General features: G+C 35.5%; 2 protein-coding genes across 2 annotated transcripts in view; one reads left to right on the top strand and one right to left on the bottom strand.

The window, feature by feature from the left end:
* Nucleotides 1-3,785, top strand: part of LOC106055829 (cAMP-dependent protein kinase catalytic subunit PRKX-like) — an 87,570-nt gene extending 83,785 nt beyond the window's left edge. The window contains exon 8 of the mRNA XM_013212301.2: nucleotides 305-3,785. Within this exon, the coding sequence (XP_013067755.1) occupies nucleotides 305-430 (126 nt within the window). The 3' untranslated portion in view covers nucleotides 431-3,785. The remainder of the gene's footprint in view (nucleotides 1-304) is intronic.
* A 4,556-nt stretch (nucleotides 3,786-8,341) lies between these two features.
* The window catches only part of LOC106070981 (LHFPL tetraspan subfamily member 6 protein-like), a 35,664-nt gene continuing 24,066 nt past the window's right edge, over nucleotides 8,342-19,939 (bottom strand). Inside the window, exons 2-5 of the mRNA XM_056012138.1 lie at nucleotides 18,987-19,432; nucleotides 18,668-18,803; nucleotides 10,253-10,351; nucleotides 8,342-8,550 (exon numbers count right to left, since the gene is read on the bottom strand). Coding sequence (XP_055868113.1) covers nucleotides 8,420-8,550; nucleotides 10,253-10,351; nucleotides 18,668-18,803; nucleotides 18,987-19,241 — 621 coding nt within the window. The 5' untranslated portion in view covers nucleotides 19,242-19,432 and the 3' untranslated portion in view covers nucleotides 8,342-8,419. The remainder of the gene's footprint in view (nucleotides 8,551-10,252; nucleotides 10,352-18,667; nucleotides 18,804-18,986; nucleotides 19,433-19,939) is intronic.

The raw sequence follows: 19,939 nt of genomic DNA, 5'->3' as shown, positions 1-19,939 counted from the left end.
GATACCCCCTCCCCCAGATGTCTACAAAAGAGATGGAACTCTAGCACACCAAGCAAGCTACAACATGAAAGATGTGCTGTACAAATGTTGTTTTTTTAAAGTTGCATTATCTTTAAAATACGTTGGATAGGAAAAATATTTTTTGTACAATATCCATTGCTGAGATACTTTTTTAAAATACTGAATGTTCTTCCATATCATATTATACATTTTTTTGTCTCTTTTTTTTTTTTTTGTTTTGTTTTTGTTTTTTGATACAATATATAAAAAAATCTCTAATTATGATCGCTCTTTCCTTGTGCAGCCTCCAATAATTCCAGAAATATCTCATGACGGAGACACAACAAACTTTGAAAACTATGAGGAGGATAACTGGAGGAAAACATCTCCGGCTTCCCCTGAACAGATCAAACTATTTGAGGAGTTTTAGAGAACTTTCATCACCTGTGCTTCTTCTCATTTATAGGTCTGTTAGTGTCAGTATGCACGCCTTGTTTTGGATACTGTCGATATGGACACACCATTAGTGACACTGTCAATATTGACATACTGTTTGTGTCACTATAAGAAATGGACATTTAATGGGACACAGTCAGTATGGGCCTACTGTGATACATGCTTTGAGATGAACACTAAAGATACTATTTTTATTAGTGCCAAAAACATTGTAAAATGTTCTTAAGAGAAAACAAAAAAACACACCCATCCTGATTATTTGTGTATATATTTCTTGCTTCTAGAGAAATCAGATATGAAATAGGATGTAGGACCTAATAATCTTTTTTTAATTAAGGAATGTCTACTATTTATACGATACAGTACAACAATACAATAGAACAAGACTAATACAGAGATGATAAGTAGAGTCTTACCATAGTCTTGACTAGATACTCTTGTTGGCTGTAATTGTAATTTGATTCACTTTTTAGTGAAAAAACATATGGTGTCAGTCAACCGCTTAAAAATTACAATAGCATTAATTATTAAAAATAAAAATCTACAACTCAATTTGAGTTACGCAGGTGATTCTTTCAAAAATGATTTTCCCAGCTCTTCCCAGCTGGTGCCCACAGGATTTAGGTCCTCTAAAAAGTGATAACGCCATGTTGGACATGGACAGCCTCGCTTTTCCTTTCCTATTTTTGGTTTCCATTTGATATCTGACTTTGGTAAACATGTTTCTTCACTCCATTTGAAGACAAAAAGCAAAAGTGGTTTAATTAACAAATTCTTAAAAGCTTATTTCGAGATAATTAGCAATGTCTTAGTGTTGCAAGGTTAAGAAGATACAATGTTGCTCAGTTATAACATTGTAACTGTGGTCTGTTTTAAAAAGCCACCTGTCTCCATAAAGTTTAGTCAATAATAACATAGAATTATATTAAGATACACTAAAAATGTGTAAATCAAGCTTCACAATTAAAAACTTTGATATTCCTCTAAAAATGTTAAATAAAATATGAGTTTTAAATAAATAAAAAGATTTGCTTCCCTTTGCTGGTCAAAGGGCACTAACTGGCAAAGATATTATTTAAATCTGCATGGCATGACCACATGAAAATAAACCTATTTTATGTCTTATTTTTAATTAAAAGATTTATTAGATACTCATTTTATTTATTTTTAATTTTTAGTAAGCTAAATTATTTAACCCTATATCTTCAATTGTTTAAGTTTTTTAAAATATTTTTTCTTGATCAACTTCTATGTTTTTTTTCCTTCTGTGTGGTTTACTTTCTGCTGTTAATGAAGAACTTTGTATTTTCACTTCCTGTCTCCTTGAATCAATGGACTTTTCTAGCTGCCTGAAATCAGGAGTACATAATTTGAACTATATGGTTGATTCCAACTAAAAATGCCCACAATATCAGCATATACAGCCATTCCTTCTTCAAAACTCACCCGTTCATCTTGCTGATATGCTTTGCACAAATTTTCACTGAATTAGTTCCTTGTATTTCATGTGAATATATTCTGTGTGGTGTGTGTGTGTGTGATCTTTGAAGTATTTATTTTATAGATAAGCATTCTATTTTTATATTTCATTTGTAAATAAACAAAAATTGTTTATTGTGAAAGTATATGCAATTTTTTTTTCTTTCATGGTTTAAAATTTACAAATTATTTAAATGTAAATTTTAGTTTTTTAACATATATAGAGAGTGTTCTTGAAAAAAAAAAGAAAAAAAAAATTGCCTGTGTTTTAGTTCCCATAAGTTTTAGATTAATTTTATATTTAGTTTAACATTAACACATAATTGTTGGCTGAAAAACAAAGCTAGCAATTTGTAAATTTTTTAAAAGAATTTTTTTGTTAAACCACAAAATTGAATGAAACTTGGCACACAAAAAACTTTAATTGCTTTTTTTTTGGGCATGTTTTGTCAATGCCATTTTGGTGATGGACATTTAGGCGCTAGAGATTGGAAATTTCAAATTACAAAAAGAAAAAAAAATGAAACTTTTTATTTTACAATGAGTATAGGCCTAAATATTGTTATAACTCTGCAATGCGCACCGCCATCTAGGCTAGTGCTAGAAGGTGCGCACTGTGATAGACTAGACCTAAAAGGATGTCAACATTAGAGAAGAGAACGATTTCCGCCCAAGTAGAGAGCCAATATGAAAAGACTGTGCCTAAGATAGATGTTATTTTGTTTACCTGTGATGTTGTGTAAATTAACGTCTATGTCTCGTTGAGTTGCCTCACTTAAGTTATTACAATATTTAAAAGAACTTTCTCACCCCCTCCCCCCATTCCCAATATAAAAACATTTTTCCATAAAAACAATATGATGAACAGGAACAATATTACAACCCATACAACAGTATGGTATGTTAAGTGATCTAATAATACCATAACAAACTTAATTCCAAAATGTAATAGACAAAAAAAGTATTGTTTGAAAATATGTTTGGACACAAACACACATACCAAAATTAGATTCATAACCTTTTTTTTTTATAAGCAAACTAAAATGAACAGTTCTATTGTATCTAAAACATTTAGCGCCAAAATGATTCCAGTGCCAAAATGGTGTCGCCAAAACATCCTACTTTGATGAAAGCAATACTAAAGTTATGTGACATTCTAAATTGAAGTTAGGATACCACTGAGGGACTTGCTGGTCTTGATAAAAGTATTTCAGAAATATCAGGCAATTCTTTTACTGAACTTAGGGTCTGTATTGATGAATTTATAAAGGGAGATAATGAATATATTCATCACAAAATAATAGAGACTTTATTGATGATTAGATAAAGGATAAGAAGAAAATATTCGAAGGGAAACTAACACATATTTTTTTGAGAAATTATGCTGGATTTTGACAATTTTAAAGTTGCTAAGTTTTCAAGTTAAAAGTTAAGCGATTTTTAAGTGAAGTTTGTTTTGAAACCTGACTTTTTATTTCAAATTACTGTTCTTTGTTTATAAAGAAATGAAAGATTGTTCTCCACCAGAATCTTACCTGTACCTAGAAAATTCATTTCAGTGGGTGATAGACTTACTATATTCAGATAACTCTCTACTTACTCGATTATGTTGCTAACTGTGACATTTTGATTGACTTCAGGGAGTTTGTAAATACGATGTGGGTATATAGCTGCTGATATTGTACATTACATGGCCAGAGTTGACATTGTAAAGAAAGTGATTTCTGGCTTATTTTAAACTACACATTTGTATTTATTTTTATTGTGTTGTATTTTATACATTTGTAGTTGACTTGAAGTGTTACAGATCACAGATTGTTTTTGTGTTTGAAGTAAATTGAAGTAAAAATTAAAGAAAAATTTAAACACAAATTAAGTCAGTTGAATGTTGGCTACATGTATATAATCTACCTATATTCTAGCGATTCGGTTTCAATTTACTGACAACTTTTCTTTCTGAACCCCTTTATTTGTTAGTGGATCCCCTAGGTTTTGTGCCCTATCCATTTTGTCTTTTCTATCACTGTTTGTCCCATAAAGATCTGAAAAAGTAAAAGTGCTTTGAAAAATCTGATTTCATCATCAGCTGTATAAACTTCTGCTGAAAGTAAGTGCAATGGCTACTTTTGGTCTTCTCCCCAAAACTAAGCCTTCTTTTTTTTTTTTTTCTCAAATAAATATGCAAACTGTTGTCACTTACAGATATACTTTAAAAAAAAGTTTTTATAGTTATACTTTAAAGTAACACTCCTTGGCAGTAGGAAATGCAATAGTTGTCCTCTTTAGCATACATACACACAACTGACCCACAGGGTCTGCCCATGAGTTTCTCTTTTTTTTTAATATTAATGTCTTGTTTTTATAAAAGAGCATTTGTATGTCGATGTCGGCAATATCTTGTTTAATATACAGTGGAATCTGAGAGTGTCTTGAAAATTAAATGACATTTGACCTTGTTAAATCACATTAACAATTTGTGATTTTCACTGTGAAAAACACAATTTTAGTTATTTTCCTTTCTTTATTTTTTCCTTGGCAATCACAACAACAATAATTTTTGCTTTGAAAATGAATTCAGCTACAACATACTATGTCTAACATGCATGATTTTCTGGTCTGATATTTGATTTTAGGGCTTTTGAGTTGGCAATCATTAGCACTACTGCTGGACTAATATATCCTATAATTAGAGTTCAAAGGCACCCTAATTAAACACTTAAGAATTATTATAGAAACAATTTATCAAACTGTAAGATATTAATAGATTGATTTCATTGTCATCTGTCAACTTGTTTACAAAACCATTGTTTCATATATGCATAACTACCTGATCTTTCCAGTTGTAAGTGCTATGAACTCGAGAGTGTGAACCTATCAGACTTGCCTTGACATCTCACTTAGTGGTTTGTTTTGTAGAGGAAGAATTGAGTGTGTAAGGATTGATTTACAAATCTATTTTATATCATCTTGAGCAATACAGTACAAGTTTAGAGGAGCTATAACAAACTCACTTTGATGCTCTGTGAAATTTAATGTCATGGCTGAATATCTTTGATGCTATTAAATGTATATTGACCTATCTGTCATCACTTGGTGGTGTTGTGTGAACCTTAAGGCTTTCATATCTTGTCAGCACAATTTAAAAAACACAACTATAGACTGCATGGTGTAAAACATATTGGTCAAAATATGTGATCAAATAAAGATTTATTGTAAATTATTGTCAAACGTGTGCGCATATGAAAAATTCTGTTTTTTTGTAAAGCGGCTTCAATCATAGCTCTAGGTAGCTCAATATTCTCTCAGCACTAGTGTATGACTTCCATATGTAATATAGTGGCTACATGTCGGACACTTAGAGAGCACCCTTTGATTGGATTGTCAAATGGACTAGTATAAATAATTTATAGATTAACCCTGGATGGGACATTGGATAATGTTACGATAATTTTGTTTAGAAATGAAGTAGAAAACATTTTTACACATGATATAAATTCATCACACATTTATTTTTACACATGAATTATTTTTATGTAAAATGTAATAATATTACACTTTTTACAATTTACTATGTAATAATCTCAAGAGTCACTGATGTAGCGCACAATCATCATGTACTTGTAGCTCATGAACAGGAGAGAGATTGGTTCATTTAAAAACATAATTGTTTGCTGGCTTCTTGTTTATATGGAGCAAGGATCACCAGTGCACACAAAGTACATTGCCAATGTATGGCCCCCATGGAATACTGATTATTTATGTGTATTTTTTTTTCTCTGACATTTTTAAATTATTTTTTTGTCATTTTGAATTGTGCAAATAATTTTGAATTGGACAAATGCATTATGTTTGTGTGGTATCTATATATATGTTTGTGATTAATACAATCTAGCATGGCTGTAAAACTGTTTCAAATAGATTTAACATTGTTACTTCCCCTTTCACACACAACCATATCTTTGTTCATTTTAAAAAAAAAATTATTTTGAGATTAAAATTTTGCCAACTCTAATAAAAATTAGATAAAAAAAAAACAACAAATTGTAATGTGTGGAGTCTTGCTCTTTTAGGTTTAAACAAAATATTCATGGAATGGAAGGCGCAGAAGAAGGATGGCTGCCAGGTCGTGCTGTATGTGTATGCTTGCTGGCCTAATGTTTGGACTTCTCATTGTTCCTAGGTTCATACCCTACCCATTGTCAACCCTCATCGCCATTCGGGAGGATTGAACTAGGCAGTAAGATTGTCTTCAACATCCAAAATATGTACATCATTTTACAACAAACAGATGAATAGAAATCTTAAATAGACAATATCTTTGTCTGCATCAGATTTGGCAAAATATTCAGGTCCTGAGGGTCGTGTGATGCTACAGTGGCGTAGCTGAGGAGGGGGAGGATGGGAGAAAGATTTTGAAAAACCACCTGAACCCCCACTTGAGGGGGGCCACGAAATGAGTGTTTTTTTTACATTAGATGTTAAATATTACGCAAAATGCAGGGGCCCCCAAAAAGTAAAGCCCCCCCCCCCCCGGGTCCCCAAATGATGGTAAATTCCTAGCTACGTCACTGTACAGCGATACTGCACTATTCCTTAATATAGGGAATCAAACACAATGAATTGTCAGGTCTTAGAAGCATTGGTTTTATTCATGTCCTTGAATCCTAGAATTTCAATTTATTATATCAAGCTACATTCTCTTAAACACTGACATTGATTATGATTACTTATATTTTAAATGTTCATTTGTGTGAATTAAAACAACAAAAATTCACTAAAAATAAATAGGCATAAACAGGTCACCTATATCTGTTTCACTTCATTACATAGAATTTTATTGCAGAATCGCATACAATATAACAGTGAACAATAAATGTCTTGATACATGTAACAGGTTTTAGCAATTAGTGAAATATGTATAGAGAAAGGAAAATTACCTATGGAGTGGTAAATAGTTCTTAATATATAAAGTTCTCATGATTAAGTGATATCACCGCTTGAAGAAATAGTTCCTTAAAATTAGTACATTCAAACAAGTATTAACCATGTAACATAAGCGGAACTCTACAAGAGAGATAAGTCAGTATATTATTTTTTAACTTTTCAAGAGAGATAAGTCAGAATATTATTTTTCACGTCCGTACAGAACACAAGTCAAGTTCCAAAAGATGAAAATTGTAACAAGCGAAACATGTGGCGTGTCTGTAGAGAATTCTGACCACTTCCTTCATAGAAATATATAAATATTTTATAAAGAGGCTACAGAACATCCCTTTGAAGATTTACTGGAAGTAAAATTGTCTGATCTGAATTGTCTGGGGAGTAGACCTCAGATAAAGGACTGAATTTCTGAACCTTTCAATTCATAATGAGAATGCAGAAGAAAAAAAGAGGAAACTCTTATGGTAATAGTATTCTAGACCGAAAGCTTCTCCTTTCCTGTATAAACACAGTCAGCATTAGAACACTCATGGTCTATGTGTGATAGATCATTATCTCCCCTACATTTAAATATGGTTTAAAAGCAGCACATAATAAAGTCGTGCCTCATTAATAGATTCTGTGAGCCACTTGCACCATAGTTCTTCTTTCTTCCAATTACTGGTCATAACGTATGGCTGGTCACCATCTAGATGGATGTCAGGCACATTATGTTGACATGTAGCTATGAATGACATTTTATAAGTTTCAATTTGACATTTAGGTCAGAAGCTAGATTAAATTTACGGTCTATTTCATAATAATAGTACAACTATATATCCTCTTACTGGAAAAGGTGTAGATGTTTTCTAGATTGCCTTAAGAATGATTCTTGAGGCATAGCACACCTCCCACTTGTCTACACACATGTAACTCATTACAAACAATTAGAGCGAGATGATGGAGAAGCTTGCAACAACATTCCATTCATGTTGCATTCTAAATGTTTGAGAACTCCGAATCCCAAGCAGCTGTTTTAATAATGTTAATGAAAACGTCGTCTGCAATAGACAAGACTGTTTCAATACCACTTGAATATTTTTAATACTTGTGCATATATAGGCTTACAAGTAGTCATTCTTTTGATACCATTGACGTTCATTGGAGCCCAAAGTGTTAGGCCTACTTGTATCTGGATTATCTGAAAGAGCTCAAGAAAGAAATACCAATGTTGGACATTGTTTGGTTTCCACGACACTTCGCTAAGCATTAAACTGATTTGAAACTTGTTTTATCACTAGTAAGAACAACTCTGCAAATATATTCAAGTTGTAATTTTGTTCGACTTGCATTGTGGATACATAGTTCAGCATGTATGCAATCCAAAAGTAATATTTTCCTGGCAGGAGTGACTGGCCCTTTCAGATTATCAAATAACGGAAAGCATTAGGCCTATCACACTTGAGATAGCTAGGAGATTCTAATATTTTCAAATAGTGCATTGTTTTCGCTGATTCTTCTATTTCGTTTGGTTTCTGTTTGCAGCATGTGACGTCACTTCCTGTTACACGCTGTACGTACTGGCTCTGTTGTTGACCTTGTTCTTGTAAGCGTGACACACCAGACTGGAACAAAACATCGTCACTCCTGCCCCCGCCGCCGTCAGATAGAAAGCCCAGCACAGGGAACAGCCACCTAAAAAAATAATAATAAAAAAAAAAAAAAAGGACAGCTCAATTTTAAAATGACCGACTCCTCCTAAAACTTCACATCCTAACCTCAGTCGATCTCTATCTATTCCTGTTCTCCCTTTTTAAAATAATTAATAACATTTTTAAATAATTAAGTATAAACAAACACTTATTCACGTGCTAAATAAACTTGAACTTTGAACTTAATTAGTTGCTAAATAGGTACAAATAGTCTTGTTGACTGACTAAATCAATATAATTAACTCAGTTTGATCCCAAAGGAGGGTTTAGAAATTTGGTCTAACTATTGACTCAGTAAATAGTGGTCCTTAACGTTCAACTCTGTTACCGACAGAGAGAGAGAGAGAGAAAGAGAGAGAGAAGAGAGACAAAAATAAGAAAGATAAAGGAGAGGAAAAAGAGCACAAAGAAAAGGAGAGAGAGAGAAAGAGAGAGAGAAGAGAGACAAAAATAAGAAAGATAAAGGAGAGGAAAAAGAGCACAAAGAAATGGAGAGAGAGAGAGAAAGAGAGGGATGGAGAAGGAGAGAGAGAGAAAGAGAGGGATGGAGAATGAGGAGAGAAAAAAGGAGAGAGAGAGAGAGAAAGAGAGGGATGAAGAATGAGGAGAGAAAAAAGGAGAGAGAGAGAGAGAAAGAGAGGGATGGAGAATGAGGAGAGAAAAAAGGAGAGAGAGAGAGAAAGAAATGGAGAATGAGGAGAGAAAAAAGGAGAGAGAGAGAAAGAGAGGGATGGAGAATGAGGAGAGAAAAAAGGAGAGAGAGAGAAAGAGAGGGATGGAGAATGAGGAGAGAAAAAAGGAGAGAGAGAGAGAGAGGGATGGAGAATGAGGAGAGAAAAAAGGAGAGAGAGAGAAAGAGAGGGATGGAGAATGAGGAGAGAAAAAAGGAGAGAGAGAGAAAGAGAGGGATGGAGAATGAGGAGAGAAAAAAGGAGAGAGAGAGAGAGAGAAAGAGAGGGATGGAGAATGAGGAGAGAAAAAAGGAGAGAGAGAGAAAGAGAGGGATGGAGAATGAGGAGAGAAAAAAGGAGAGAGAGAGAAAGAGAGGGATGGAGAATGAGGAGAGAAAAAAGGAGAGAGAGAGAAAGAGAGGGATGGAGAATGAGGAGAGAAAAAAGGAGAGAGAGAGAGAGAGAGAGAAAGGTGACAATAAAACAAGGAGTAGGTTACAACTAAAACCTTCGGCAAAACAAACCTACTTCTCTTATCTTTATCTAACAATTAACCAGATAACAAAGAAGTAGAGAACATAGATCCAGAATCTTGACTTTATTCTTGGAGATTTCTCAAAGTTTTTTTTTTGGGACGGTACGCACCGGTACGTCGTACCGGCACCTTTTGAATGTGGGGAAAAAATTTAATTATTACTTTTCTCGTATTTTAACGTATATTATTAATTTATTAGTAGGCCTAGTTAAAAGTTAGGCAATCAATCATTAAGTTTAACTATAAATATAGTTTTCTTACCATATAACCATAATATACACTTCCTCTATGATAGTTTTGCTTCTACCAAATAAAAATAGTCCATTCTCCCCATAGCGTATTTCAGCAAGCAATGAAATTGTATAAAAATGATTATTGAGTTGATACAGATGTTTATTCAAAGAGCCCTGCACCTACATGCGCATCACCCCAACGACTCACTAGAAAAAGAAAAGAGAGGTAATCAAATGCTGGCATACCTAGTTGGTAGACCCCAGATGTGCCTCCACATGCCTGGCGAACCTGGATAGTGTCCCAGCCATTTGGATAAACAGCCAGCCCTCCGCCTAGGAGTAATCCTGTTGGAACAGAAAGCAAGCAAGTGTCGTCTGCGACCTAAATTGTTATTGCATTAGTTTAACAGTCTTTACTGGTTTAGCCTAACGTGGAGGCCTTGGCCCAGTCTGAATTATAAGTTTAACTGTCCCTAGCCTGAACAATCTATGAACTTCTGACTTTTGATCATATTCAATGTTAATCTTATCTTATCAATTACAGACGTTCCTTCGTAAAGAAAAGATAATTACGTCATACGCGTATCCATGTGTAAATCTAGTTGTGCAAGTTAATTAGAGACTTCATCTCTGCTAAGTCATTGGTTTTACTCGCTGATTCAGGCAACACATTTCATGCTATAATAGCACTACGGAAAAAAGGAGAACTTGTATGAATCATTGCTAGCATATGGAATAAGAAACGTGCTTTTATGTTTGTGTCATTCATAATATTTTATTTGGTTTTGGTATATGTCAATTGTGGTTCATTGTTTCATGTATTACTGCTACTTTACCTTTTTAGTGTCCATAAGTCCATAACTGATTCTAAATGTATTCTTTAATAAAGAAACAACGTTTTATAATATTAATAAATAACAACAAGTTGATTTTTTTTCGTTTCCAGATCAACCAATCGTTATTTTAAAAAATCTTATAAAAGATTCAAACAGGCTGTGTAATGAGAACAATACTTAAACAAGTTATAATAGTGCCAAAGTTGTATTTATCTTTATCTTTATCGTTCTTGTTTGTCCTTTGTGTTCTGACTTTTGACAAACATGTAATTAGAGTGAATGCAATGCATGCGATTCTTTGAAATTAGTTAATGCACATCTGACTCCAGTCGCACACCTTAAGAAAAACATATTTGGCTTTTTTATAACAGTCAGTGCAACTCGGTGAGTTCAGAATAGAGTTATTTAGTTTTCTTCTTTTAATCTTGCAGTTTTTCAAAATCAGAATATACACTATTTGTGCTAAAGAGAGAGGCGCCCCTCTACTGTGTGAGTACTGTGACTCTTGTCTCACCGTGGAATATATCCTCTTGATTCACCCCAGATACCAGGATCATAGAGGGAAATATTTTAGAACAGATAACCTCAAGACACAATTTGATTGAATTGATCCTGGGAAAATACTGGGCTTTATCTGGGAGGTGGGGTTGACCGCTAAAATATATAAATATATACATACCGGTATTTACAACAGATTTTTAAATTAAATTATTAATATTCTTACTTTTTAAGTCGTGAGTGGGCCTTATTTTTAATACCTCAGTTATGTAACCTTTAACACTTGACCTATATAGGGGAATAGCCTTTCATACTTTTTGAGCACAACATGACCTAAATTGTGACGATGTGCCAAAAACCAAAAATATAAAAAAATATCAAATAAAATAATACTAAAAGAAAACACCATACATTGCTTGTGGCAGCCTATATAATCAATACAACAGGACCTGGGTACAGCATCTGAGTTTACAAAACGAAAAAATACTCCGCTAACAAACGAAAACATAGCATAAGCCGTATTTAGGTTTAAGAAACAATAATATTTATATTGATTTCATTTTATGAAAATGTCTGGGAAATTACAGTCCGTTACATATAGGTCAGTCTGGTGGACATAACCCAATCAGTTTTGTAGAACTCTCTGTTGAGTCAAATCTTTCCAGTTTTCTAAATCTTTTCAAATATCTGTATCTCTGTTCCAGCATTTCGTTGGTTATCTTTCTTTTCACCTTCTCTTTTTCTTTCTTTTCTGTCTTTCTTTCAATCTTTTCCTTTTTTTCTCCTTTCTCTTTTTTTTTTCAATTCTTAGTGTCGTCTTCTTGCTTTCTCTATTATATATTGTCATTCAGATTTTGCTTTTCGTTTGGACAAAGACTCCCACTGGGAGATGTCTAAAACGTCAGACATTGTGAAAAGAAGGGAAAGCAATATAAAGCTAGACAGCAGGGGGCGTGTGTGTGAGCTGTAAAGGGATAGAGAAATGGGAAATAACTTTGTTTATCTTCAAAGATGAAGTTCACATTAAACTTTTTCAGTAGATTTCAAAATTTGGAAAACATTTTTTTTAAAGTATTGTTTTTTTATTTCAATTGATAAATGTTCTTCCATTTTCTGACCGGTTCACTTAAAATCAGATCCTAATGATCAGACCAGGTTATTACATAGCAGAGTGAAATCTTATCTTATATAATACAGACGTTATTTCAAAAAAGAAGATGATTACGCCCTACGCGCGTCATGCATTTAGTCATGCATGTTAAATAATGACTTAAATTCTGCCAAGTCACTGGTTTTCCTGGCTAGCTCAGGAAATCCATTCCATGCTCTAATAGCACTAGGGAAGAAGGAGTATTTGTACAAATTTGTCCTAGCATATGGTACGAGAAATGTGCCTTTATCTTTGTGTCTTTCAGAGTATTTTTTTTTTTTAGTATTTGAAGATTATATTATGATTCAGTGTTTTATGTATAATAATTTTATGTATATTTTAAGTGAAATGGCTTAGGCAACATTTTTTTTGTTAACTTCAATTGTTAAATTAAAAAAAAGACTTATTTCACAGCCCATAGATCAGGGCCTGCCTTAGGCATAGTTAAAAAAGGCAGCCACCTTGAGCCTGCGATACAGACAGGACTAAAACAAAAATGTTTAGAGAAGAAATGACAAAACTTGGGCCCAATGTTAGAGTTGGAGTATGCGCGGATTGCGTAATTGTATTTTTCGCTGTTTATTGTTGTATTATTTTTCTATTTCATTTAGTGCCACCAAATTCACCACGCCTAAGGCCTCCAATTATCTAAGGCCGGCCCTGCATAGATCTACAGTCTTGAACTTTTAAAAAAAATAAAACAAAAGTTTTCTGGATTAACCTTTAACCCTTGTGTCAACCAATTCAAAACAAACTTTTTCGGTATACCCACTAATCAAAAACATTCAACAACAACAAAAAAAAAAGTATACGTTTCTGCTAGTAATATTCTAAGTCAAGGTTTCAACAGTGGCGTAGCATCCATGGCGCGAGGGGGTTAAATGAACCCGGGTCCACAAGCAATAGGGGCCCACAGCTGTGGCGTAGCAAGCATGGCGCGAAGGAGCTCATTACGCTTGGGGCCATGCCTCAAGGCCAGTTGGAGCCCACATTAGAACTTAGGAAGAACATTTGTTTGTTCATTTGAAACACTTGTAAGTCGTTTAACTCTGTTAAGAAGTAAAAACATTGACGTTTAAGACACTATTACTTATATGCAGTCCTAACTGAATCAAACGTTATGACATAATTACTTTTTTAAAGAAAAAGTTACGATCTTTACATTGGAATGTCTTTACATTTAGTTTAATCATTTTTCGTCACACACTAAATTTGTCTTATTGGCTGGAGAGGAGCCCATCAAGATGTTCTTGAACCCGGAGTACTAGTGTGATATTTACTTGTGTAGCAGGCAGTGGTTACGTCATATAGTCCTCGCAGTACTGGTGTGATATTTACTTGTGTAGCAGGCAGTGGTTACGTCATATAGTCCTCGCAGTACTGGTGTGATATTTACTTGTGTAGCAGGTATTGGTTACGTCCTAAAGTCCTCGCAGTACTAGTGTGATGTTTACTTGTGTAGCAGGCAGTGGTTACGTCATATAGTCCTCGCAGTACTGGTGTGATATTTACTTGTGTAGCAGGCAGTGGTTACGTCATATAGTCCTCGCAGTACTGGTGTGATATTTACTTGTGTAGCAGGTATTGGTTACGTCCTAAAGTCCTCGCAGTACTAGTGTGATGTTTACTTGTGTAGCAGGCAGTGGTTACGTCATATAGTCCTCGCAGTACTGGTGTGATATTTACTTGTGTAGCAGGCAGTGGTTACGTCATATAGTCCTCGCAGTACTGGTGTGATATTTACTTGTGTAGCAGGCAGTGGTTACGTCATATAGTCCTCGCAGTACTGGTGTGATGTTTACTTGTGTAGCAGGCAGTGGTTACGTCATATAGTCCTCGCAGTACTGGTGTGATATTTACTTGTGTAGCAGGCAGTGGTTACGTCATATAGTCCTCGCAGTACTGGTGTGATATTTACTTGTGTAGCAGGTATTGGTTACGTCCTAAAGTCCTCGCAGTACTAGTGTGATGTTTACTTGTGTAGCAGGCAGTGGTTACGTCATATAGTCCTCGCAGTACTGGTGTGATATTTACTTGTGTAGCAGGCAGTGGTTACGTCATATAGTCCTCGCAGTACTGGTGTGATATTTACTTGTGTAGCAGGCAGTGGTTACGTCATATAGTCCTCGCAGTACTGGTGTGATATTTACTTGTGTAGCAGGTATTGGTTACGTCCTAAAGTCCTCGCAGTACTAGTGTGATGTTTACTTGTGTAGCAGGCAGTGGTTACGTCATATAGTCCTCGCAGTACTGGTGTGATATTTACTTGTGTAGCAGGCAGTGGTTACGTCATATAGTCCTCGCAGTACTGGTGTGATATTTACTTGTGTAGCAGGTATTGGTTACGTCCTAAAGTCCTCGCAGTACTAGTGTGATGTTTACTTGTGTAGCAGGCAGTGGTTACGTCATATAGTCCTCGCAGTACTGGTGTGATATTTACTTGTGTAGCAGGCAGTGGTTACGTCATATAGTCCTCGCAGTACTGGTGTGATATTTACTTGTGTAGCAGGCAGTGGTTACGTCATATAGTCCTCGCAGTACTGGTGTGATGTTTACTTGTGTAGCAGGCAGTGGTTACGTCATATAGTCCTCGCAGTACTGGTGTGATATTTACTTGTGTAGCAGGCAGTGGTTACGTCATATAGTCCTCGCAGTACTGGTGTGATATTTACTTGTGTAGCAGGTATTGGTTACGTCCTAAAGTCCTCGCAGTACTAGTGTGATGTTTACTTGTGTAGCAGGCAGTGGTTACGTCATATAGTCCTCGCAGTACTGGTGTGATATTTACTTGTGTAGCAGGCAGTGGTTACGTCATATAGTCCTCGCAGTACTGGTGTGATATTTACTTGTGTAGCAGGTATTGGTTACGTCCTATAGTCGTCGCAGTACTGGAGTGATATTTACTTGTGTAGCAGGTATTGGTTACGTCCTATAGTCCTCGCAGTACTGGTGTGATATTTACTTGTGTAGCAGGCAGTGGTTACGTCCTAAAGTCCTCGCAGTACTGGTGTGATATTTACTTGTGTAGCAGGCAGTGGTTACATCCTAAAGTCCTCGCAGTACTGGTGTGATATTTACTTGTGTAGCAGGCAGTGGTTACGTCCTAAAGTCCTCGCAGTACTGGTGTGATATTTACTTGTGTAGCAGGCAGTGGTTACGTCCTAAAGTCCTCGCAATACTGGTGTGATATTTACTTGTGTAGCAGGCAGTGGTTACGTCCTAAAGTCCTCGCAGTACTGGTGTGATATTTACTTGTGTAGCAGGCAGTGGTTACGTCCTATAGTCGTCGCAGTACTGGAGTGATATTTACTTGTGTAGCAGGCAGTGGTTACGTCGTATACATCTACAGTCTCTGGCCATCACCTAAATTAAAATTTAACTTAACACTAATAGTCCAATGTTTAAACTATATGCTTACATATTATTTCCTAATGCCTCTTAAAACGAATAGATATTAATTAATAATATCGTTTTATCCCGTGCTTTTAAGAATCTGCGCTTATAATACTGTCTCTAATTCAGTCACAAGAAAACTGGCACTTGATTTCCAACATTAAATCGGTCCAACATCTAGCCGTGTTTATGCCATCTCCCATTTAGCTCGAGCCTGTCACACAAGTTTTTTTGTTTGTTTGTTTTTTCTTTTCTAGCGATGGTTGATTTTGAAACCAATACGATGCCAATGCCCACTCATTCACACCGTATGACCTTAAAACCATCTATTCGAATAACTTTTTTTTTTTAAGTTAGGATCTTTACATTGGAATGTCTTTGCATTTAGATTACTCATTTTTGTCACACACTAAATTTTTCTTATTGGCTGGAGGGGGGCCCACCAAAATGATCTTGAACCCGGGCCCACCAAAATGTTCTTGAACCCGGGCCCACGGGTACCTTGCTACGCCACTGGGTTTCAAAGCACGTGCCAACAATTCTAACCAATGACAATATTTGGATTTGCACAGCCACGTGAAGTAGAAACCACGTGATTCGCTCTGCTGCAGCATTGTTCTCATGTTTTGATTGAGACTACATATTAAGTTTATTAAGTTTATGAAGTTTAACTAAAATCCCATTTGAAAAAAAACATGAAGTATCTTCAGCCTGCAATTACTTGACACGGCGACGTCACGGTGTCTAAATAATTCTTGATAATGAGTCTAAATAATTCACCCATTTCTTGATAATGAAACTAAATAACATCGATTTCTTGATAGGCTAAAGCAGTGATGCCCAAAATACTGCCCGCGGGCCAGATTCAGTCCGCGACGTGGTTCCGTTCAGCCCGCCGAAACGTCGGCACAAAGAGCCTAAATAAAAATGTTGAAAAATGTATCATACCTACGTTAGGGCCCTCTGATGAATTCGTACCATGACCTTTGACATTTGTAGCCTACGTTTATGAAATGGGAGAGCCGAAGAAATTACAAGTGGACTCTGAATTTAGAATCTACCAGGAAAAGTTGAACGATCTTTACTTGTTTGTGGAACATGATAATAAGCCAACATATTTGATTTGTAAAGAAAGTGTGGCTATTTTTATTTTTTTTAAAACATACAACGACATTATAAAACAATTATGACGTCATTCTTGGTTTGAGCCACGAATAAAAAGATTTTTAAACTACGCTTAGAAATCGCAATATCGATGGGAATATTTACCAAAAAGAGACCCCCAAAAAATGAATAGCTGGCTAGCTAGCTATAATTTTGCTAACATTGTAAGTAGAGAAAGCGTAAAAAAGATAACTTTCAGATATCCTATTAATTAATATAAGTAATAAGCACTTGATTCATAGCTGTCTAATAAAATTATTTTAGGTCAATTTTAGTTTCTTTTTTGTACCTTTTTGATCATGTGGCCCGCGACACGAGCGTTGGGAATTAAATTGGTCCGCAGCTTGAATTAGGTTGGGCGTCACTGGGCTAATGAGTCTAAAATCATTCACCGGTTAAGCGACAATTTTGTTCCTTTTCTTCTGCGATCTCATTTTGTATGTTGGAAGGTTCGGAGAGTTAGTCTGAGATAAAATGCGCAGGGGTTTCTAGATCAGGCAGATCTCTAAACAGTTTTTCGTCAATAATGTTGTTTTGGGGTCAGTGTCGAGACTGTCTAGAGTTAGCAGCTTTGAATATGACTCTTCGTCACTCTACGTCACTCTATGTCACTCTACGTCACTCTACGTCACTACGTCACTCTACGTCACGTCAACGTTATCCAAAGTGACAACAACTCCAAATAACGCATCAGTTACTTAACAATAAAGCTAAAACAAGCAAAATATAAAGAGACTCTTAGAAATAAAAAAGAAAGCTTATCTTAGGGGAAAAAAATCCCCATTTCTAACTATATCAAACAATAACGTAGAATGTATTTCCCTTTTTCGATATCAAACAAAATAATTAATTACCAATTAATTATCAGAGTATTTTTTTTTATTCATGTTTTGTTAAAAAGTAAAGTTCCCCTTTCAGACCTTGTGGTCTATAGGGCAGATGATGTAAACAAGGTAGACTCAGAGGCTCCCGAAGATCCCGAAATAAAAAATCCCAGTCTTCACCAGGATTCAAACCCCGGTCCCCTGTTTGGAAGCCAAGCGCTTTATCGCTCGGCCACCGCGCCTCATGTTTTGTTAGGTACAATAAATTATTGTGGAATGTTTCAACTTGAACCGAGAATGAGTGTGGGAGAAATAGCGTGAGTTGATATAAAGTTTGTTTTGTTAAATAATGTAGAATTAATTGACAATTCAATCTATTAATGTTACAAATTACTTGACATTATATCTAAATTTTAAAACAGTCAATGATTTTCATTTTTTGAGTCTAGAGTTTACTAAAAGCATTTTGAGTCTAGTCAGAGTCTGTTGCGTCACGTTTCCCATATAGAAGGCTAGGACCATAGACATAAATAAATATAGACTGGAAAAAGGAAATAGCTTCATGTAACTTGAAAACATGTATATCTATTGTCGTCGGATTTCCGAATTCTGAAAAGTTGCATAATCTTCAGTCTTAGAGATTAAACAAAACTACACTGCTGTATAATAAAGTACACAAAATTGCAAGTCCCAAATTTTCGTTTCATAAAACTCTTTTATCGGCCAGTCTATATTTATTTATGTCTATGGCTAAGACACATATGTCAATAGTAGACACACCTCTGACATCACTTACCCGCAAAAAGCTGGACTACGCCAGTGAGCCTAGCCACTCGAACAGTGATGATGTCACTGACACACAGCGTGACTACAGCGGTCAATGACAGAAGAAGACTTAAGCACGCTCCTATGCCAACTGTTATTGTGCTGATCTGGAAAAAAATAGTCTGACATAGTCATGAAATTAAACACCTTTTAAGAATCAACAATTGCATTGAATAAAATGTTATTTGATTGTTTGAAATAGTAAAACCATACGGTCTACAGATGAAAACAAGTCCTGTAAAATAAGAATCCTACTTGACATCAGTCAAATCAAACTATCAATTACCCACCTGCCAATATAAACTTGGAATGTCCTCGAATGTTGTGTAACGTCCGCACTCGTCAACGATGGCGACATTGCCGTCCTCCCGAAGCTGAGGGTACGAGCACCTCCGGAAAACGCCGAAGTACATCGGATGCCGAAGTCCTGATTCGTGAATGTAGAAGCCTTCCAGCCAGTAAGGGAAGTAATAGCCCACGGCCGATGCTATGGACGCAGCAAAGGACGTCACCACCCACAGCTTTCCTATACAGGTCGTGCTCATGGTGGAGTGGACAGCTACTCTGGTTCAACACATTATTTTAGCGGGAAAACTAAAAGTAGTTCTTTCATAGAGTCAACAGGAAGCTACTTTTGTCGTTTGAAACGCAGTGATGCCATTTATTGCCGATCGTCACCTTTGAAAATTATCCACGTGACCTCATGTCCAAACTTTTCAACACATTCAAGAGTTACCTGTGAATAGATGCAATGTCATGAATTAGAAAAGTGGTTGATATAAGAGTTACATTATTAGATTTGAAGGTGTACAGTAATAAAACAAAAAGGATGTTAAGATAAACTGACTTCTGTTAAGTCTATAAGAATATTCAGACAAGGTGTCCGAACAGCAGATTTTATTGAGTCTATGAGAATATTCAGACAAGGTGTCCAAACAACAGACTTCTATTGAGTCTATGAGGTATTCAGACATGGTGTCCAAACAGTAGATTTCTATTGAGTCTATAGAGGTATTCAGTCTAGGTGTCCAAACAACAGACTTCTATTGAGTCTATGAGGTATTCAGACATGGTGTCCAAACAGTAGATTTCTATTGAGTCTATAGAGGTATTCAGTCTAGGTGTCCAAACAGCTTGAGTCTATGAAAGTATGTCTATACCAACATGAAGAGATTGTGACCAAAATAAGTATCGATTCTATTTTACTTAGGACGTGAACACGGGCCGATGGGAAGACTTAGCT

Source organism: Biomphalaria glabrata, chromosome 15 (assembly GCF_947242115.1).
Source record: "Biomphalaria glabrata chromosome 15, xgBioGlab47.1, whole genome shotgun sequence".
Lineage (NCBI taxonomy): Eukaryota > Metazoa > Mollusca > Gastropoda > Planorbidae > Biomphalaria > Biomphalaria glabrata.
Note: the sequence above shows the minus strand (reverse complement) of the source record. Positions and strands in the feature narration are given on the sequence as shown.